Source organism: Enoplosus armatus, chromosome 4, assembly GCF_043641665.1.
Source record: "Enoplosus armatus isolate fEnoArm2 chromosome 4, fEnoArm2.hap1, whole genome shotgun sequence".
Classification (NCBI taxonomy): Eukaryota; Metazoa; Chordata; class Actinopteri; order Centrarchiformes; family Enoplosidae; genus Enoplosus; species Enoplosus armatus.
The window spans coordinates 15,290,040-15,310,292 of record NC_092183.1 but is presented as its reverse complement, the minus strand read 5'-3'; the positions used below and the strand labels follow the sequence as shown (position 1 = coordinate 15,310,292).

The 20,253-nt window shown below is 41.5% G+C and overlaps 1 protein-coding gene and 1 non-coding gene across 2 annotated transcripts; one reads left to right on the top strand and one right to left on the bottom strand.

The window, feature by feature from the left end:
* The first annotated feature begins 2,980 nt into the window (after window positions 1-2,980).
* On the top strand, window positions 2,981-15,012 carry LOC139284453 (junction-mediating and -regulatory protein-like). Its single transcript, XM_070904729.1, has 10 exons — window positions 2,981-3,808; window positions 7,336-7,509; window positions 11,584-11,734; window positions 12,378-12,547; window positions 12,643-12,808; window positions 13,029-13,198; window positions 13,699-13,782; window positions 13,875-13,967; window positions 14,058-14,601; window positions 14,705-15,012. Exons 1-10 carry the CDS (start codon window positions 2,981-2,983, stop codon window positions 15,010-15,012), a joined length of 2,688 nt encoding a protein of 895 aa, XP_070760830.1.
* On the bottom strand, window positions 9,491-9,562 carry trnaq-cug (transfer RNA glutamine (anticodon CUG)). The gene has a single exon. It is a non-coding gene; the product is annotated as a tRNA-Gln (tRNA).
* Window positions 15,013-20,253: the final 5,241 nt, after the last annotated feature.

The window sequence follows — 20,253 nt, the reverse complement described above, 5'->3', positions numbered from 1 at the left end:
ACCAGAAACAAATACAAAAGGAGATGTGTTGACATATCATATTTCATTGCACACAAGAAACTCCTCTCCTGCCTCTGGGCAGCTACAATGCCCATCCATGAAGATAGAAGATGGGATAGTGTTCTTGTTATTGAGCATCCACAAGGTATTTATTATTTTGATGAGCAAGATACTGTCTAGCTTTACTCTCTAACATTTTCACATTTTGGAGACACATACAGTATGTCTACCACAGCAGCTGGTTCTAGTACTACCTATTAGCCCATTTGAGCTGGCAATTAGTAGACAGGTCTGACTTTTTAAACCTATACTGTAACAAATTGCTGTAAAAATACAGGACATTTTTACTGTAATGTACCGATCTTTGTAAATACAGTTAAAAACTGTAAATGTTGATGCCTTTGAGGAAGAAAATATGAACAGAAAGCGTCTGGACAATCTTACGGTATAATACAGTATTTTCTCTGTCAGACTTGAATCCGCCCATAACTCACCTGAGCACAATCATGTCGCATCAAGTCCCACCACCGCATTTAGCACACAGTCAACATAAAGAAAATTTTAAAAAAGGCGTACATTATTATTAATTATTATCAAATATTATAGATCAGTGATTTTATTCAAGACATAAGGATGAATAATAAGAAGAGGAAGACGATTTTCACCTCTGACCCTGCCAAAACCGAAGTGGACAAACCACTTGCTGCTTTCCTCCTTGCCTACAAACATCCTGCTCCTATGGTTTACTTAACATGGTCTTATCTCATGACACTTGACATAAAGAGCAGGTCTAGACCGCACTCTGTCTAATATTATTACAGAGACCCAACAATTTCCAGTTAATGATTGTGTTTGATATTGCATTGGCTTTAATAAATGTCTCATGATGTAAGGCTGTCTCTTGTCCCATGTCATTTCTATGCAAGCAATTTTCAGGGGTTTTCGTTTTGAAATATAAAATCTTTCATTATTAGTATATTAGTGTAATGGTTATAACCAAACAGCTGACAGTATTATACTGTAAAGCTTATATTCTATACAGCACAGTACTGTACTATTTATTACAGTAATTAACTGTTGTTGTAGATTAAAGTAGGTGCACTGTAGAATAAGAGTTTCATGCTGGCAACTGTAGCTGCCAGTAGATTACTGTAATTTAACAGGAACATTTGTTACAGTGTATTATTAGTCATAGATGAAGATCAAGGAATCTCTTTTTTTCACTTATTGTAGGCTCCAGTTCAAGGAATTTAGTCAATGTATTTTAGGCTTTAGGTTTAGGTGAGCTATTTGTATGCTGTCTCTTGACTCCTCAATGTTGCTGCAGTCTATCTCTGTCCTGAAACCTCTTTCTTTGCTCTTTAATATTCTCAGCCAGATAATAATCATCAGTCAGTATTTTATAAGATGTTAGTAAATACATTTTGAATGAGTTTGTTCAAAAAAATATTGAGTTTGTGATGGACACTTGGGATGTGTTTAAGAATGCAAACACATTGCACCATAGGTCACTAGTGCAATGGGGCTCAAAGCAGAAGCAAACTCTGTTGGAACCCATTAAGTATTTCCTTTAGCATCTATTAGAGCATCATAAGAAGCGATGCACCCTGGTGAGGGATTGACTTTCATCTGTCTCAAGGCTGTGACCATTAAAGGGGAATACTATTTTCCATTCCTGTCCTCTGAAACAGTCCAGCCAATGTGTGTAAACAATGAGAACTCGACAGCTCTCTCCCACAGCAAGTCAAACAGATGGCTTGAGGCATCTTTCTGTGGATACTTTACAGTTTAAATGGCACATTTGTACAGCATGTTTCTAATGTTTATTTCAGGATTACACTATTGTTTTTTGGAAACAAATGTATTTGAACTATATCTCGTGTATAATGCATTAATCTTTATAATGACTGATAAAATCGTTTTACATTCCATGATTTCAGGGTTTTCTGGCAGTAGAATAAGTTTTGTATAAGCTGAAAGCACACATTGTATTAATTCATATTATTCTCAATGCTGCAGCTACTCCGCAAACCATCCCACACTGCTCAACCTCAACGTCAGCACGTCCCTACGTACCCTAGTCAAATTGAGATTCTAATGTTGCCTTTAAATGCTCCTCGGACACACATGTTTTTACCTAGCTAGTACAACCTCGATCTGCTCTTCGCAGTATTTCGCAAGACTGTAGCTTAATTCAGACTTATTTTCCATTTAGACAGTAACCTTATAATACGGCTTACTAAACGTATTATGGCAATAGCAACAAATGGTAAAGGCTGGGCGAAAATGACACAGAAATACTTTGCTTGCTTTATTGTCGCCTCCATGGATATTCCGATATTTCTTACAGCACGTGAAGATATCATTATTATTTTGCGTATGAGGTCTGGTTGGGCGAACCATGAAGAAAACATGGTGATGTTATGAGTTTGGAGATTATGCTAACCTTTCTGAAGACGATTGGACGAAACCCCTTATCACACTCATTCATGGCCTCAGTCTTTCGTATCTGAACGATGTACGCCACTGTTTTTGGACCCCACTGGTACTTTATGATGAGAAGGGAGGTCTGGAGCCGAGAGATCGAGGATAACGGAACACAGCTGACAGGCGGATCGACCGCTGGACCTGGTAAACACACGGTCGCATGTTATGTGTCAGAGTCGAGTCTATGGTCGGTAAGCTAATGTCAAAGCTAACTGTTGCGGGAGGTTAGTCAGACATCCAAGTTGAAAGCAGGTGGGCCAGAGATGGGAAATGACACCGCGCTGCTCCAAATTCATCCGATTGAGCGAGGAAGGATAGCCCTTCAGGCAAAACATCCTCGGAGAGAAAACATTGTTTTGTAAACGCTGATTTAACACCGTATATTAACACACCGCTTTACTACGCTGCATCCGACTCTTAACGTTACACAGTGCCAAAGCAGGTTTAGTTGGCGCGCGCAGCGTTATTATTGTTGTTCCATCACTTTGCAGAAATGTCCTTCACAATGGAGGATAATTTGGAGTCGGGGTGGGTAGCCGTTCGCCCTAATGCGTTTGAGGAGAAGGAAAAGCATAAATTCGTTTTTATCGTCGCCTGGAATGAAGTGGAGGGCAAATTTGCCATTACGTGTCATAACAGGACGGTGCAGAGGAGAAGCTTTGGTAGGGATCCTCCGGCGGAGGCGACCAGTCAGGATGGGGACCAAACAAAATGGCCCGAAAGTCCCGTCAGAGATAAAGTATCTAGGAGCCCTAGCAAAGGAGCCAGGGAGGCTGTGGTTAAAGGCTGCAGTCCCAAAACCAAGTCTGTGTTAACAACAAAACCAAGTCCTGTCAAAATTGTGATTAAATCTGCAGTGTCTGCCGTTAGTCCTGATACTGAGGTGTTAAAATCACTTAGAGAGGACCAACTGCCCCCCTCACTGGACAGCTTGGACCTGGAAGAACTGGATAGTCTGAGTAGGGAGGACTGCAGCTGGGCCGGACTCTTCTCCTTCCAGGACCTCCGGGCAATCCACCAGCAGCTGTGCTCGGTGAACTCGGACTTGGAGCCCTGTCTCCCGGTGTTTCCGGAGGAACCAGCCGGGATGTGGACGGTGCTGTTCGGCCCGGCGGAAGTATGCGAGACCGAAATGGATGAGCTTTGCTACAGTTTACAGGCTTATCTAGGCCATGCGCTCGATACGTGTGGATGGAAGATCCTTTCGCAGGTTCTGTTCACGGAAAATGACGACCCAGATGAGTACTATGAGAGCCTGAGCGAACTGAGGCAGTCCGGCTACGAAGAGGCGGTCAACCGTGCCACAAAACATCTGCAAGAGGTGAGACTTTTAGTGATCCTCCCACAGTATCTCTATAACTCTCAGCTTCGTATTAACATAGTCTGTGCAAAGTATCTGTAACTCACGTTCACACAGCTGCACATCTGGACAACTGTGAGACCACAGTCTTTCTGCTGTACTGACAAGATGAACTGCGCTGCTTGCCATACCACAATGGTAGTGAGGAAATGTGATGCACCAGCCATTAATCTGAGCTAGACAGGTATTTAAATGACATACTTAATACATTGCATCCAATTAAGTACAAAACAATACAGTATACAGAAAAGGTCAACATGATGAACCATGATACTGTGTTGATGATCTTCACACAACCACAAAAATAAGTATATTTTAAACATCACTTTAAATGTATATTAACTTGTTTGTGACATTTTAAACTGACTGTAGATGTGTGGATGATCCAGTAGATGCATATCTCATAATCAATTATAAAAATGATTGGCTGTCCAGTCAGGAAACTTCATGAATGTTTCATTGGACTTTGTGTACACTTTGTACTAACCATCCAGACATGTCATTCAGCAATTGTACACTGATGAGACATCTGACAGGGAAAGTGCTTCCATCATTCTTTCCTTCCTATGAAATAAGTGTTGTGAGAATACGGTGCAAAGACCAATCTTACTGGCTAGCTAGTAAGAGAAGGAGGCATTTGTAAAACTAGGTTGTAACTGTAAGTAAGTCCTCTGTGGGATATTATATTCTTAACATACCTGCTGCCAAATGCACACACACACACACTCACGCACACACAAACACACTTAAAGCAATTCTGTCAACCTGTTGATGTAATGTGCAAAGTCATCACTGCTGCTCACATGTTGCTACCTATCCCTGTCTCAGCCAGTGCGTGGCAGACGGTCCCAGATGATTCCATAGAAAAGCTCAGGGAATCACCTGTGTGCTGTTCTTTAACGGAGGTGGGGTCGGTCAACCAGACATGCATTTTCCAAACTGACCAGTTAGTCTTCATCCTTGAAGTCTTTTCTCTTGTAACATCATATAACACTCTTTGAAAACACTTCTGATAAAGCATAAATCTCACCTGTGTGTCGCTGGTCTGAGTAAGTTTTCTAGTGCAGCATCTTCTTCGCCTCATTGTGCACCTAGCTGTAATGGGTTTATTACTGCCCCCTGAGGCCGCAGGGTGGAAACACCGTCTGGTGCTTAATATTTAGTGAGAACCGCATTTGCAGTGGATGTCATTTTCCCCAACGGCCACAAGAGGCAACAATGAGCCCATTCCACATTTGAAAACAAACTTTGACAAGCGAGGCAAAGGTGATATTTATGTTTTATCAGAAGTTTTTTCAAACAGCATTTTTTGGTTTTACAAGAGACAAGACTTGATGAAGACTAACTGCTTGTTTTTTGCAAATCTATGTCTGGCTAACCACCCCACCTCCATTAAAGAGCAGCTCATTGCTGCTTTCCTGAGCTTTTCTATGGAACCACCTGGGACTGTCTCCCAAGTTTTTTATAGCGTCAGATAACTAATTAAAACCAAACTTATCAGAAAAATGGACACTTGAACATACATCAGAGTGATAAGAACTACCTAAAATGATAGAAACCATCATCTCAAAATGTATTTGACGTGTACTTTGATTTTTTAGTTTGACCCATGTCCCATCCGCTAACATGGAGGGGGCAGGGTTTATGACCTATACTGCAGCCAGCCACCAGGGGGCTTCACATTTTTGTGATTATCATGCAGAACATTTATGCATGGATGCTTTTGATCAATATGACCAATGTGTGGTAGTGAATATGAGTTCTACATGTATTTTATGAATAGTGATAAAATTGTTATTGAAGCTATATTATCTATATACATTTCTGTGACACTTCTGTATGTATATAATATAATCAAACACTAGCATCGATGCTCAACTTAGCTCTGCTTTTTTATCTTTGACTTGACACAGTTGAGACATAATTCAGACACCATTCACGCTCCAGGCCTGCTCCTCTCACACACCAGCAGCAGCTAGTGATTGATTAACAGCTCTTAATATAAACAGACATTACATTGATACTCTCACATTGTCCTACTAATCAATGGCGTTAGATTAAGACAGTGCAAGAAGTCCTCTGAGAAATCTGGTGAGAGAGAGCATTAAAGTAAAGAGTGTGCCATTATTAGCATCACAGCATTACAGTGGCTAGTACATCCACTTTGAGTGTTACCTGTGTTTATGGAATACATATCTCTCAAATATATGTAGTATTGGCCAAGAAAATACCATTTTAGTTTAACCAGTTATCTAATACACAAGGTACAATGGTAAGTCTATATCTAAGTAAAACACACACTGTTCATTACTCCAGCGGTACAGCAAGGTCACAGTATGATATATTTTATATCTGCTTGTATGTTTACTGTCTTTGCAAAAGTAAGACAGAGTCAAGAGACATTCATTTATACTGATGTGTTTGTATGATTTTCTGGCAAAGGCGTTTCCTCTCTGTTGTACTTTTGGCAGTGAAAAAGGCTGTGAGTAGCGTAGGCAAATCACCCACATGTCTTTCCACCCAGTCAGTCCCACACCCACTCCCATTTTCTCACACACACACACACACACACACACACACTCAGAATAAAAAAGACAGAAAACCAGACACAGGAAGCTTTGCCTTACTGCCCTTCCTGAGCAAAAAAACATCAAACAGCAGAGCCATCAGTCTCACAGAATGTGCGCCAACCAGCCCAAGCTAATTTGCTCCAATTGTTTCAATAAGTGTCCGTCACTCTATGGGACTTCCAGTTTATTTGAAGGTGCATTCATCCTGAAGATGAAGTAAGAGCTACTGATTTTATTCCACTCTTTATCATGGCAAATGCTCTGTAGTTCATTCAAACACTGTCACAGTTTGTTGTGCCGTAGGATCTTATACACACGCGCACACACACTGGCCTATTGATCCTCCCACTCCATTTGAGGGCTGAGTTAATGGCTATTTCAGTGCTTGCTGGTAGCCCTCAGGATTGTTCAGTCTGGCAAAAATGTGTGTGTATTGATCTTATTCCCAGCAGCAGAAAGGACTCTGCTCAATCAGCCATGGTCTGAGCGCTGAGACTGCACTCAGATATACTCCTATTATTTACAGTTAGACAAAGCATCCTCTTAATCTCAGAGTGAGGTGCAAGTTTCCATTTACTGCTGAGTAAAATATGTAAGTATGTTTTTGTTTTCATAAACTTGTGATGAGTTAACTGACTTTCTGACACTGTTACAGATACAGATACATATAACAGACAATTGAAAGCACATGTTACATTACATCTGCAGATTACATTACAGTCAAGGTGCCTCCAACTGTCTTAATGTTTTTTTATTTGTTTGTTTGTTTGCGTGGACCTCTTGCTACTACATTTGATATGGATAACTGCAAATGCGTCATTAACAAGGTCTTACAGAGAGTTTAAAATATCTGTTCTGATATTCTGAAAGTTGTTTGTATGGTGACAATGAACTTCCCTTTTTGTGCATGTGATGCAGCTGCTGGAGAAGCACAAGACCATGGACAGTATGGTGGAACTGTTGGAGCTATATGGGGAGGAAGATCAGGCCTATGGAGGCCTGCTGGAGGCCTCCACACAGCTGTACCAGTACCTGCTGCAGCCCTTCAGAGACATGAGGGAACTAGCAATGCTACGCAGACAGCAGATCAAGGTAACAGTTTGCGCTAGTTAAGGATTGCAGTTTAAAGCATGTGTGCACAAGCATTAAGAAGCAGCTCCACAGAAGATTGGGGGGATTTGCCTCATAAAAAGTACGTTCTTACAGAGTTAGGACCCAAATCCGTTGACCCCAGTAATTTGCCAAAACCTCTTTCGCATTCAAACAGGCCAACGTTTTGAGTCACAATTCTCCATTGACAAGTACACAGTATACACACACACACACACACAGATGGCCTGCTGATTCCAGTAGGGAAAACATGGTGTAGAAAATGACAGGAGAAAATTATGTATGTGACTTAAAAGTTTGTGTTTTTTGTTGTTTGTGGTAGTTTGACCCTATTATCATAGACCATGTGAACCTTTTTTTTACTCCAGGGGGTTATTCGGATGCTATGCTTAATTAGTATACATGGGAAGCTGGCTGCAGTGCAGATGGCCCTAGATTCAGTGATGTATTTCTCTACGGTCATAAAACACAATGGATGGTCACAGGAAATTCTCATGTCTCTTAAAATAGGGTCTGCTCTGTGTGTGTGCATCAGTGTGTATGTGCATGTTTGACTGCGATGTATTATGCAAAATTAAGTCTCTTGTACATTCTGATAAGATGCCTTGTGGTTAGTAAAGCAATGGGAGGATGGTGAGATGTATCAAATTGCAAAAAGAAGATGGAGGCTGGTGAATGGATAAATGGTGGAAATGCTTTGTTCAATTATTGCAGTGCTGATGGCACATTTATATTTAGCTCTCTGACTCACACACAGCACATCAGTAATAAAAAGATGTCAGTATCACATTACTGCATAACATCCATCAATAAAGAAGCAAACAGACACATATATACACGCACACTGCTCTTCCCAACCTTGGATGAGAACACTTTCCTGTCAGTTTTGTCCTTTTCCACATTATCTAAACACATGTGGGATGTGACAGTTGGGGGTTGAGTGACATACTGTGAGCTGGAATGGAGCCGCATGGATCTCCAATTTCCTGCAGTTTCAGACAGCCATGAATAAGTCATGTTGTGTGTGTAGTCCTATAGGTTCACTGCAGGCACAGGTTAATGCTGGTATCAGCAGGCATGCAGTACAAATAGAAATATGGAGAACGAAAGATGGAGAGGAAAGTAAGAGCAGTTTAGGCTGAATAAATGTTCTAAATTCCAGTTTCCCTGGGAAGGTGAGGACCTTCAGTGTGTGCTAAAGACAGGAATGTAAGCAAGGTGTTATGTCCTTTATTAAGCCAAGTTATAACAAAAGAGGGAAAGAATTCAATTCCTTTCCAGTGTAATTTCACATCTTAAGGTATTTTGTAGAAATAAGTGGGAAGTAAAAGGCCATAGTTAAAAGGTCATATTTAGTTTAATTTGTGACAAATGCCATCCATTCTTTTTGTAATGAAAACTATTTTAAGACAGATAGATTACATTTTTTGTTAGGGAATTTTCTTTTTTTAATTCTAACACACTAACATATGAACTGCAGGGCTGCATGAAAAAGGTTTTTGTTTTCAATCAAATGGCACTGGGATCAAATTGATAAAAATTTAGAAAAATAAGATTTCCTTGACTTTGGCTTACATAACTAATCAAAATCTGTTGTTATGCTGGGATAAGTAAATAGGATATGGTGATAAGATATAGCTACTGATTGCCAGTCCTTTATTTCCTTCCTTGCAGTCCTTCAAACATCCTTTCTGTCCTGTGGAGTGTAGTATTTAGACTCACTTTACAGTTCAGAGAGCAAACCTCCATACTGTTCATGTAACTCTATTACCAACTTTGATCCTCTACATTACTAATAGGTCAAAGGTGACAGTCAGCTGTGTTTGCTTTCACATCAAATCACTTCTTTACTGCTCAATTGTTTTTTCCAGAGCAGACTCTACCTTTCTGTTTCGGTGCTGTTGCACTCTTAAATTTTCACTGCCGTAAAGTTGCTCACAAACATGTCAGCACAAAAACCTGCAGGTCCCACCGAGATTTGAACTCGGATCGCTGGATTCAGAGTCCAGAGTGCTAACCATTACACCATGGAACCTCCTACTGGTATGAGGAGGGGGGAGGAGAGTTTGAACAAGCACTTCCGGGTCTATTTATAGCCTACAGTGTCTGTAGCTCAGGCACAGCATGGCTTTCTGTAGCTCTTCTTCAGTTCTTTAGCTCTAGTTGTGGGTTTATTTGGCATTTTCTGGTCACTTTTTCATTGTTTTGTCTTTCAAATTCTGTATCATTTTTCATCATCATCCTATGTAATTAAATAATTTGACATAAACTCAAACATTCTGCTATCTGCCCTCAATCACACATTGGAAATCAATCCAGCAGGAGAATTTTAGACATTATATCAGCTGTAAAGCATGCACATGTTAGCCAACAACAACAAGTTAACAAAAACATATATGACTGGATGACTTATGGGTTGTCTGGTTTGGCTGAAAGGAAATCAGCAGATGCCCTAGTGTGAGTGTGTAATTTGAAAAATGTCAGTGCATAGTATGTGGAAAAGTAGCAATTCATTTGATTTTACCACATTATTACACATTAGGGTGAGTACACTAGAACTCCCTGTGTTTGCATATCTTCAATATGTAGCATCAGTCCCACACTTACTATATAAATGAGGTAGCATGTTGATAGAGAGTAGCATCAGCCTAGCCAGTTTTTAAGTTGTTCAAGTCTCAATGTATCCTCTAATCTTCATGAATCCTATGATCTTCATGTAGCCACTAATCTTGCGCATTCATAAGGTCAAAGCAAATTCATATATCTATCTATATCTAACTGGTTGATATGTTTTTTAAAGTACATTTTTAGATGGTAGGTTTTTATGTAAAGGTTTGCTCCACTAAGATTTACAGTAACACAAATCATCAGATGTAAAGCCAGTCAGTCTAAAATTACACTATGTGTAGGAATGCAGAAAAAATCAAAATCAAAGCGCTGGCAACCCAACAGCAGGAAATTGCAGTGGTAAATGATACTGGTGCACTGCTGAGTAGTGCAGTGTGAGCTAAGGTGCAGCGCGGTTACTTAGGGTAAGACGGGGATGAAGCTCTGTAACCTTTGCTGCTCACTTTCCTCCTTTGTGCTGCATAGGCACCTTTTGTTTTCCTCTTGGACATTTGGTTGTTATTTTTTAGATGTTTGCTCCGTGTTGACCAGTGAAGAGTCTTGTGTGTGGTTCTTTAACTCTCTTCAAATGGTTCTATGATGCACTAATTAAAAGATAGAAGTTTGTACTGTTGAAATATTACAAGTATGATTAAATAAAATGGTGAAATTATATTTACACCATTCTTCCTTTCATCCTCTGGAATAAAAAATGTCAGAAGGCATTTTACAGTTTTCAATTATTCGCAATATTAATTCCCTACGTTCTATCCAGATGGGTATTATGCTTTTGTAAGCTGGTTGAAAATGGGTTAGTATGAAATAATTGTGTTTGCACGGGTGTATGCATTACTATTACTATTTTCAGTGTTTCCATGTGTGGGAGTGTAGCTCCCTCTCCAGGCCTGCTTTCTGTGGTGAAACCTCAGAGTTCCTCAAAGCATGCAGCCTTTTAAGTAAGAGTTTTACTGCACTGTCATGTATACAACCAATTTGATAAAACATTTTTAGCACCCCCCCATTGTTTGTTAAACCAATTTACTCTTGCCACTAAGTGGCAGTAATATGTGACATTTGGGGTTCCAACCACCTCTGAAACTAAAATGAGAAAGAAGCAGTGTTATCTAATGGATACAGACTTTTATGAATGTGCCTCTAACTGCCCGGCATTACTGAGACTGCATTGGCAGTACTGTGTACACAGGAACTGCCATGCTCTATCTTTTTTATCACGTCAGATGAAACCATTTGCATCCCATTAACTCCAGATCCATTTTTGATATCAGCATAGTATATACTGTATCCCAGGCTGTACATATTTTAAAGAATTTGTATAAAATCTGAAAAATGCATTTATCCCCTAACCTTTACTTTGGACTTGATTTTTCTCCCTCACTGAGGCCTTTCGTTGCTCTTGCTGACAAAAATATGTCCGTCCTCCCTCAACAGATTTCCATGGAGAATGACTACTTGGGCCCAAGGCGGATTGAAGCTCTGAAGAAGGAGGACTTTGACTGGCAGAAGAAAGCTCAGGAGGCAGTCCTCAGCATCCAGGAGTTTACTGTAAAATACTTTGAGATCACTGCCAGAGCCCAGAAAGGTGCAATACGCCATCACTGTCACTGCCAATGTCAAGTCAATAAAGCAGCAGAGGAATGACTTTGAGTAATCACACACAGCACACACACACACATAGTGGTAGCATTGGCCTGCTGCTGACCTGTGTGCGGTTTTGAACGCCAGGGCTAATTTGATTTGGTATTAATGAGGCAGTGCAGACAGCCGTGCTTTGACAGGGACAGGAAGAAACAAGGACAACCTATTGATCAAACAGCCCTGCCAGCAGAGTGTGTCTGTGGAGGGTTACTCCACAAAGTGCCCCTGTTTATCCCAGTTTTTCTCCACTACTGATTGGTCCATTTATTATCTGGCACTTATTAAATCAAAAGTCAAGTAAGTGAATGGCTTAAGTGCAATACGAATGAAAGATTGTAAGTTGTAATGTCCAAATGTGGCCAATAGATGTCTCCCTCTACATTATTGTAATATAGCTTTACTCCTGTGAGACTGAAGTGATCACATTAAAAGAAAAGAAACTGTGGGTGACATGCCCACTCGCTGTACTAGAGGAGAAAGTTACTTGATCGTGTTGGTGACTCACTTTCACGTGAGTACACGTCACTTTTAACTGTGTGGATGTTTCACTCAGCCACCAGCAAATTTACTTTTGTTTGTGTGTGTAGGGGTGTATGAGCGTATGAAGGTGGACCAGCGTAAGTTTGGCAAATCTTCATGGACAGCAGCGGTGGAGCGCATGGAGAGACTCCGCTACTCTGTCGCCAAGGAAACTCTGCAGCTGCAGAGAGCTAGAGAGATCTGTCTGGAACAGAGGAAACACACACTTCGAGAGGAGGTGTGTTAGTAATGCTCAACACCATACAAAACACATCAACACACACACACACACACAGATGTTTTGTGACTTAGTATTTTGTCCCATTCCCACAGATGCAGAGTCTGTGTAGCAGTGAGGACGCCATGGCACTCTTAGACCACATGGAGACACAGTACTACGAGCTCCAGCTCCAACTGTACGACATCCAGGCTGAGATACTACAGTGTGAAGAGCTGCTACTCACCGCTCAACTAGACAGCATTCGCAGACAGATGACAGGTATTTTTGCCGAATTTACCAGCTACTTTTGGGCAAATTTTGCTTACAGGATAAGTCCCTTGAAATGCGTTATCTCATTTTCAAGAGAGTCCTGACAAGACATATTTCACAAACTATTCTATACTGTTGGCTGTGCATGAAGACGGTCTGAATTCACTGAACTCATTGCATTACTGGTGTGTACAGAAAGATCTGTATCTATTTGTATGTGTGTTTTCAGAGCGTCAGGATGAGGTGGTATACTATGACACCTTTGAAAGTGCAGATGATATAACAGAGGATGATTCTGCAGAGAAGGAAGAGCTGCGCAGACTTCGGGTCAGCGCTAGACAGCTGGAGGCAAGAAGGGGGCGCATCACTGCCAAGCGCTCCTATCTGAGGAACAAGAGGGTGTGTACACCTTACTCACGTTCACACTTATTTTCATTCCTGATTTGCACTTACTTTGTTTGACTGGGCATCATATCCAAGCAGAAGTGATCCAGCTGTGTGCTGTTTAGCTCTTATGCTATACCAGAAGCACATTTCATCAAGAAACAGCTAAAAATATGCATTGGAATTTGAATTTGCTCATGTTGGCTGCCTCTTCTCCCGCTCTGCTGTTGATTATATTGTTTGGAAATCCTAGGATGGTTTTTATTTTGTATAAAGAATGACATTTTTGTTATGCACTATAATTATATTTGACAATTTTGGATTTTGCCCTGAGATTACACAAGTAGGAATATAAATGACTCAAATAATATCAGCTAGTAAGATGTAATGACCTGTTATCATAACTATTAAACTATCAATATTTCCTACAAGGTTTTGTTGCAGCAGTTATCGTATTGTTGATGATTCTGTGTTGATCAGTGTGTTGATGTATTTTTTCTCTCGCCTTTCTGCAGGAGATCTGCGTATCCAACCACACTCAAAAACAGCAGAAACGTCAAAGCATCTACAAGGACTCCATATCCCACCAGGTCTTACAGGTAGATGCTTTTTTTATAATGACATGTTTGTCATGACTGTATACCCATAAAGTCAGTAGCTCTCTCTTCCTCTAAACCTCTACATTTTACAGCTGAAAAACGAAGAAGAAGACGAGGAGAGGAAGATCAGCAGAGTTAGTCAGGAGAGACAGAGAACTCTGGACAGACTACGCACTTTCAAGCAGGTATGTGCTCTCTTATTAATGTAAATATCTCAACATTTTCATTCAGTCATTTTTTCTTACTGATTGATTTTTGTCTGTGTCTTTCTCCAGCGGTACCCAGGTCAGGTGATTCTGAAGTCCACTCGACTACGCGTGTCCCACACCAGAAGAAGAGAGCGTGGAAGAAGCATGGAAATGAGTAGCGTGAGTGAGAGGGAGGAGCGTGTTGACTCTGTCTGTGTCCAGACGCAGGGCCAGCCACTGTGTCTCAGCACCAGTGTGCAGACAGACCCCAGCCCCAGCTCCACACTCACCACTCAGCCCGTCACGGCCCTCACAGCATCCCTTCCTCCGCTGCCTGTGCCCAGTCCTGCAGACTCCTCCTGCTCTCCCTGCTCCCTGTCCTCACTACTGGCATCCCCCATCTCTCCTCCCCCTCCCCCTCCCCCTCCACCTTTGCCAACAAAGGAGGAGTTGTCGCCTTCTGGGAGCCCGGGTCGGCATGGGCAGAAGGTTGAGGGGAAGAGTGCAGCAGAAGAGCTCTCCCTTTCCCCACTCGGTCCATTTATCCCTCGCTTCTTTGACAGTAGCCAACTGGTGAGCGCCCGGAAAAAGCTGAGGAAGACTCCAGAGTTTGACTCCCACAGCAGAAGAGGTACTGGAACCATTTAGTGCCATAGTAGGCTCTATTAGATTAGCCAGTTACAGTATCAATCAGTCAATCACAGTCTGTCGTCCTCTTTTCTTCTTGTATGCAGTGAGCTCACCCATGGATGAGGTGCTAGCCTCTCTGAAGAGAGGCAGCTTCCACCTGAGGAAGGTTGACCAGCGGTCCCTGCCTCCTACTAAGGGTGACGATGACCCCAACAGCATCCTGGTTCAGATTCGCAAGGGGGTCAAACTGAGGCGCGTCCCCAGGAAAGAGAGGAAGGACCAGGGAGAACTCCCGGCCTCCACCGACCCCCTGACCAGGAGCATCCATGAGGCACTGCGCCGCATCAAAGAGGCCTCACCAGAGTCTGACTCAGATGACGACGGGCTGGCTGGCCCTGACTGGGACAGCTAGGGTTCAAGGCTTAGACGCAACACATAAAACACACACAGATTCCTGCACCCTCTGGCACTTCACACACTGTACTGCACTGTACTGTACACAAGCAAAAAAACGCACACAGTTACGTCATTCACACTCAAGCACACACAGCCCAGTCACACATGTACCTAGTGACTATACCAGGGCCTGAATCATACCGAATATCATCAACTCACCAAATGCTCCAAAGGTTTATGGTCAACCAGTTCATTTGTTTTTCATACTACATTCACCATCATGAGGACAATATTTGTGTTTTTATTGCTACTTATGTTACTGTGGTTTTATTCCTGTAATTAGATTGTAATGATGCCATTTCTTTTTCTAATTTTTTTTCTGTTGTACTATTGAATAGCTCTGCACTGGCCTTTTGTCGGCGACATTAACATTCAGAAACAGCACATCACACATTTTACACCAACACACTGCACAGTTTGTGAAACTGAAAACCTCATACAGAAACCTTTATGATGTGAGGTGTGTTATTTTCTTCCAACTGTAACTGTAACAAAAATATGTAATGGTAAGGTTGATAATTTGAGGTCATGTTGGAGATTGAGAAACAAATAGAAGATCCCACTGATGGATTTACAGTCCAGATTGTAAACCATTACACCATCAAACATCACCTCTGCTGACACTCTCTTCTATTTCTACTCAACCAGTGTACTTTGACTGAGCCACACTATGCTGCACAGCTATTTTGTCCTGTCACATGTGGGTGTGGTAGTGTCAGACAGTATAAGGACCACAGCTTATCTAATCTAACACTGTAAATCCTTTAGTCTGTCATAGGCGATTTGTGCCCCTCCCCCGCTCTTGTCCTCTTCCGGCCTTCACTACCCTCAACTCTCACCCCCTCTCATGGGTGAGGAAACATGTATCGACCCATCTGCCCGACCACAGCATATGGGCAACCTGGTAGGAGATATGGAGAGTCACAATTGGTTTATTATTTGGTGCCACATCTAACAACATCTCTGAGCAGAAGCTGGTCACCTAGAGTAGGAGAGGATTAGATAAAGGGTCACAGGCAGAACTGCAGAGTTTCTTTAGCGAGGTGGAGGTCATGGTCAGTGTCAGTCCTCTTTGGAAAGTGTGGGCGGACTTGGTTGGTGATTCCTGAACTTCGTATGTGGGATAGTCACGGTAGAGCTGTGAAACTGGTCACGCTTGTTTGAATGATGGATGGTTTGTGGGAGGCTAGATTCTCTCAGCGCTGTAGGGAGTCACTGTGGGCTGTGGAGCAGGCGGTCATGATTGATGCCGGTTTCAACTGCCATCTTATTCACATTCTCTCCTCTCCTCTATTGCATCTCTTCTAATTTCTTTCTCTGCACTCAGTGGGCAGAAGCACACAGTAGGAGGTCTGTTACTCACATTGCTGGAGGTGAAAACATTCTCATGCACACATGGACTCACGCACTAAACTCACAGTCAACATGTGCAGAAACATTTTAGTGGCAAAGTGAGTCCACAACCTCTACTTGTAAGTCTTTTTTTTTTCAGAAATGGTTTCAGCACTTTGATGATAGATAGTACAAATTCTGAATCACTTTACCTTTTTTAATCACTGGTTAATTATGATATCTGTAGTAGATGAGTAAGTTTAAAAGCACTGAACAACGTGGAATTGGACCTACAGAAGTGTGATGAAAGGAAAGTAAGAGAGGACCAGTGGGATGCTTAGCAGCACAGGAATTCACACAAACATACATGTTAACATGAAGCAAAAGATGTGGATTCATATACTAAGCTCTGAGTCTGGAACGGCCTCGACATGCACGGTCCTAAACAGCTTTGATGCAAAGATTTGTGCTTTTTCTCTTCACGGATTAATCATGAAGCAGACACTAATGTAGAAAGAACAGGCATGGAAGTATATGTCACATTATACAGCATGAAAATAGCTCAGTGCTAAAGAGTGTTTTTTATTTTCCTGGCAGAGCAAACCTGAGGCACTTTTACATGTCATCTGTCGCTGTCAGCACAATGTTCTTCCCTTGTACCCTCATCATGTAGCATGAGCACTTTACCCAGACCTTACCTGACTTGATGTTACTAAAACTGACCAGGGCAGAGTTTTAAGTTGCTCCACTAAACAATGACCAACAATGTGCTAAAAATGTTTGGGGAAACTGGGCTCAGAATGGGACACTTTTGCCATGAATCAACTATCTGCTGACTGACCTTCGAAACACACTGTCATGTTTTACACTGACCTTTATCTTTAAATAACCTTGTTTGTCAGCTAACTGTAATTTTACATTGCATTTCATTGCTTCGTTTATATCCTGTTTTTTCCAAAGCATTTCCAGCCAAATCGTTTTGTGATGTGTTTGCTTCAGAACATTTCCTATGTAGACCTGTTAGCCACTTACCCGCTGTCAGTCACCTGAGAAGTGCAATATCAATAAAGAGAAATACAAGAAAAGGGATGAAAAAAGTTAATGGGTGATAATGAATTCAGATTGATTGCCTAAAACAAGAGACTAAATGTTGCACTTGTTTTTACACAGCAGTGTATACATACTGTTCCAAGAATACCTTTTTGCCTTTAGTCCTACCATTTTCATTTTTATTTACAACCTTGCCCCTGCATTTGAATAAAACCTTGTGAAGCAAATTCTGAGATTGTCTGTTTCAATGTTGAATAATTTAGTTAATAATGTATTAAAAAACAGAACAAAAGCCATTTGCACACACTGAATTCTGCGGTCACTGTATTTGAATATAAAACATAGCATTTCTCAGTGCACAGAGGTGTGTTTTCAGCCTGGTAGGGCTGTCTTTGTTTGAATTCAACAAAGGATTTAGTTTGGCTGAAGCACCAACAGGTGTGTCTCCTGATCATTTTTCACCAGCATTTGGCAAATCCTTTCACCTGCAAACACACAAGTCTCACCAATCTACCAACATCATTAGCCTGAGGTACCTCTTTAATATCATGAGTTCAAAATTACTTTAAATAGTCAAAAATATTGCCAGTCTTCTCATACCTCTAAATACAATAATAATACCTACATTTAAATACCATAAGTTACAAAACAGGAGAATGAAAAGCTTCTTATCCACTACTGTACAAAGGCATTCATTAACAATAGCATTAATATCAAGGTTTTCCATCTCTGTCATTCGACTGTCAAAGTTAAACCAGAAAGAAAAAAAAATTGGGTAACTTTTCCCTTTACATGTGTCTTATTCCAGTGTATTAACCTGTGTAACTAACTACAATATTTTAAGTACAGAATTATGCTGTGCTAGTATTTAATGCAAATCTCTTGATATATAATGTAGTTACAACAGTGTAATAACACAGTGCAAACAGGGTGCTCAATTGAAAGGTAGGATAAGCAGCATTTCATGTGAGGATATAGCTTTTAAGAAATTCTGTGATGTTAAAGGAAGAGATTTTAAGATGCAGTTTTGGATTTTGGTACAGGAGCTGCTTTATAAGTGTATGTTTTGGTACAGCATGTTTAACACTATGTGTTTACATTGTGTTGTTACGTATTTTAAATATATATTGAAGAGGTTTTCATTGTTTACCTACAGACTGGATACTCTATAATAACTATGCAATACTTTTCCATGGGTTAATACACAACAATAAGCCACTGCAAGGTGTTACTGCATTTGTGTTATCCATCCATTCATTTACAATGCCATCATGAGTAGAAAGTTGTCTTATACAGTTCTATTATTATATCAGTGTTATATCCTGTGTAAAAAAAGAATAGAAACTGAGTACAGTTCTGTATTCACCCGTGAGGAGTGAAAATCTGTGGCCAGTTTCACTGAGGGTGGAGATTTACGAACACGTAGATGACACTCTATAAGCCCTTCACGATGCACTACTTCGTCCAGATACGGCTGCCACACAGGTTCGCGGTCAACAGTAGTACACTTTCTGTTGGACAGGGGGGATCAGCTGAGTTGCATTTGACCTATCTGCATGAGTCCACTGAGTAGAGTACCTGATAGAGTTAGATAGAGGTGTCGTATAGAGCCTGTCTGGTATTGCTCAGTGTGTGCGTGTGTGCGTGTGTGTGTAGGCCTTGATGTCCAAAAACAGGGTCTTTCTCTCACAGCACAAAACACACACACACTCATTATATACAAACATGTGTCCACGTATGTGTGCTTTGAAGGCACACGCTATGTCGAAGGTCAGGCCTTGTTCAGGAACACACACCACACTGAGTTTGGCAGGAAGACAGGTCAGTTGTCTGTGATGGTGGAAGCAGTCTGGATACAGGAATTCTCATGACAAATCTAACACGGGCACGTGCCCTCTAAAATTTCTGTGTGGCATGAACAATGCCTCTGGAAGATTCAATACTCATCTATCATGTATGATTTTAAATAGGCTGTGGATATATAGCAGTCATTCATTTCCATTGGAGAAGTAAACCAAATTCATTTCCCAGCAGCCCTGCGTGTCCAGGATGGGGAGCAGCATTGACGTCACCCCAGGCCAATAGGTAAGACAGACTTGTTTGTTGAGAGCCGTCCTTTAATTCTCTGTTTCCAGTGACACTCCGCTGGCAGCCCGAGCTCAAACATGGGACTCTATTTCTCTGTTCAGCACTTCTCTGTACAGTAAGTCACTTTGGATCAAAGCATCTGCTAGTTAGAGGACAATATTTTGGAGGGATTTGGCAGCTTTGGCGCAGTTCTCTGAGTCTTAACAGCAATTATTTCCACATGACTTTCAACATTCCCCTTGGGGGGGGCAGTTTAGAGGGGAAGGAAAGGGGTGTGTGTATGATGCTGTGATGCTTCAAGCTGCGGTGCAGCTCTCCCAGTCAAACAGCAGATGTCACTGAGGCACAGTTCTCAAGTTAACTCTTTGTGAGTGTGTGGGTGGGTGGGTTTGGGGGGGCAGTTGCAGTGTGCCAAGACAGGCATCTCTATGACTGGGGAGATCAATTCAACCAAGGTTACACCTACACCAGCCAGTCAGAAGGCAAGATGAGGTAGTCCCTGTGTTGTTTTGAACTACAGGAGTTCCTGCGGTTGGTTGGAGCTTGATGCCTGCAAGGTAAAAATGGGGAGTTAGCTGCCCTTTTTGAGCAAAATCAGAATCGGGGCAGTGTAGTGTGGCCGTTTTAATGTGTGTGAGGTGTAGGAGGAAGGTGGGACACGGTGGGTCGGATTGGTGCGGGTGAGTTGGGGGTGTAAATTATCATATGGCTCTGTCTGTATAGATTA

Bases quoted from the DNA above. Each gene is read 5' to 3' on its own strand.
- LOC139284453 (XM_070904729.1), top strand. From the start codon at position 2,981: ATGTCCTTCACAATGGAGGATAATTTGGAGTCGGGGTGGGTAGCCGTT. The intron at 12,548-12,642 runs GTGTGTTAGTAA...CCATTCCCACAG, and splicing joins AACACACACTTCGAGAGGAG to ATGCAGAGTCTGTGTAGCAG. The intron at 12,809-13,028 runs GTATTTTTGCCG...GTGTGTTTTCAG, and splicing joins CATTCGCAGACAGATGACAG to AGCGTCAGGATGAGGTGGTA.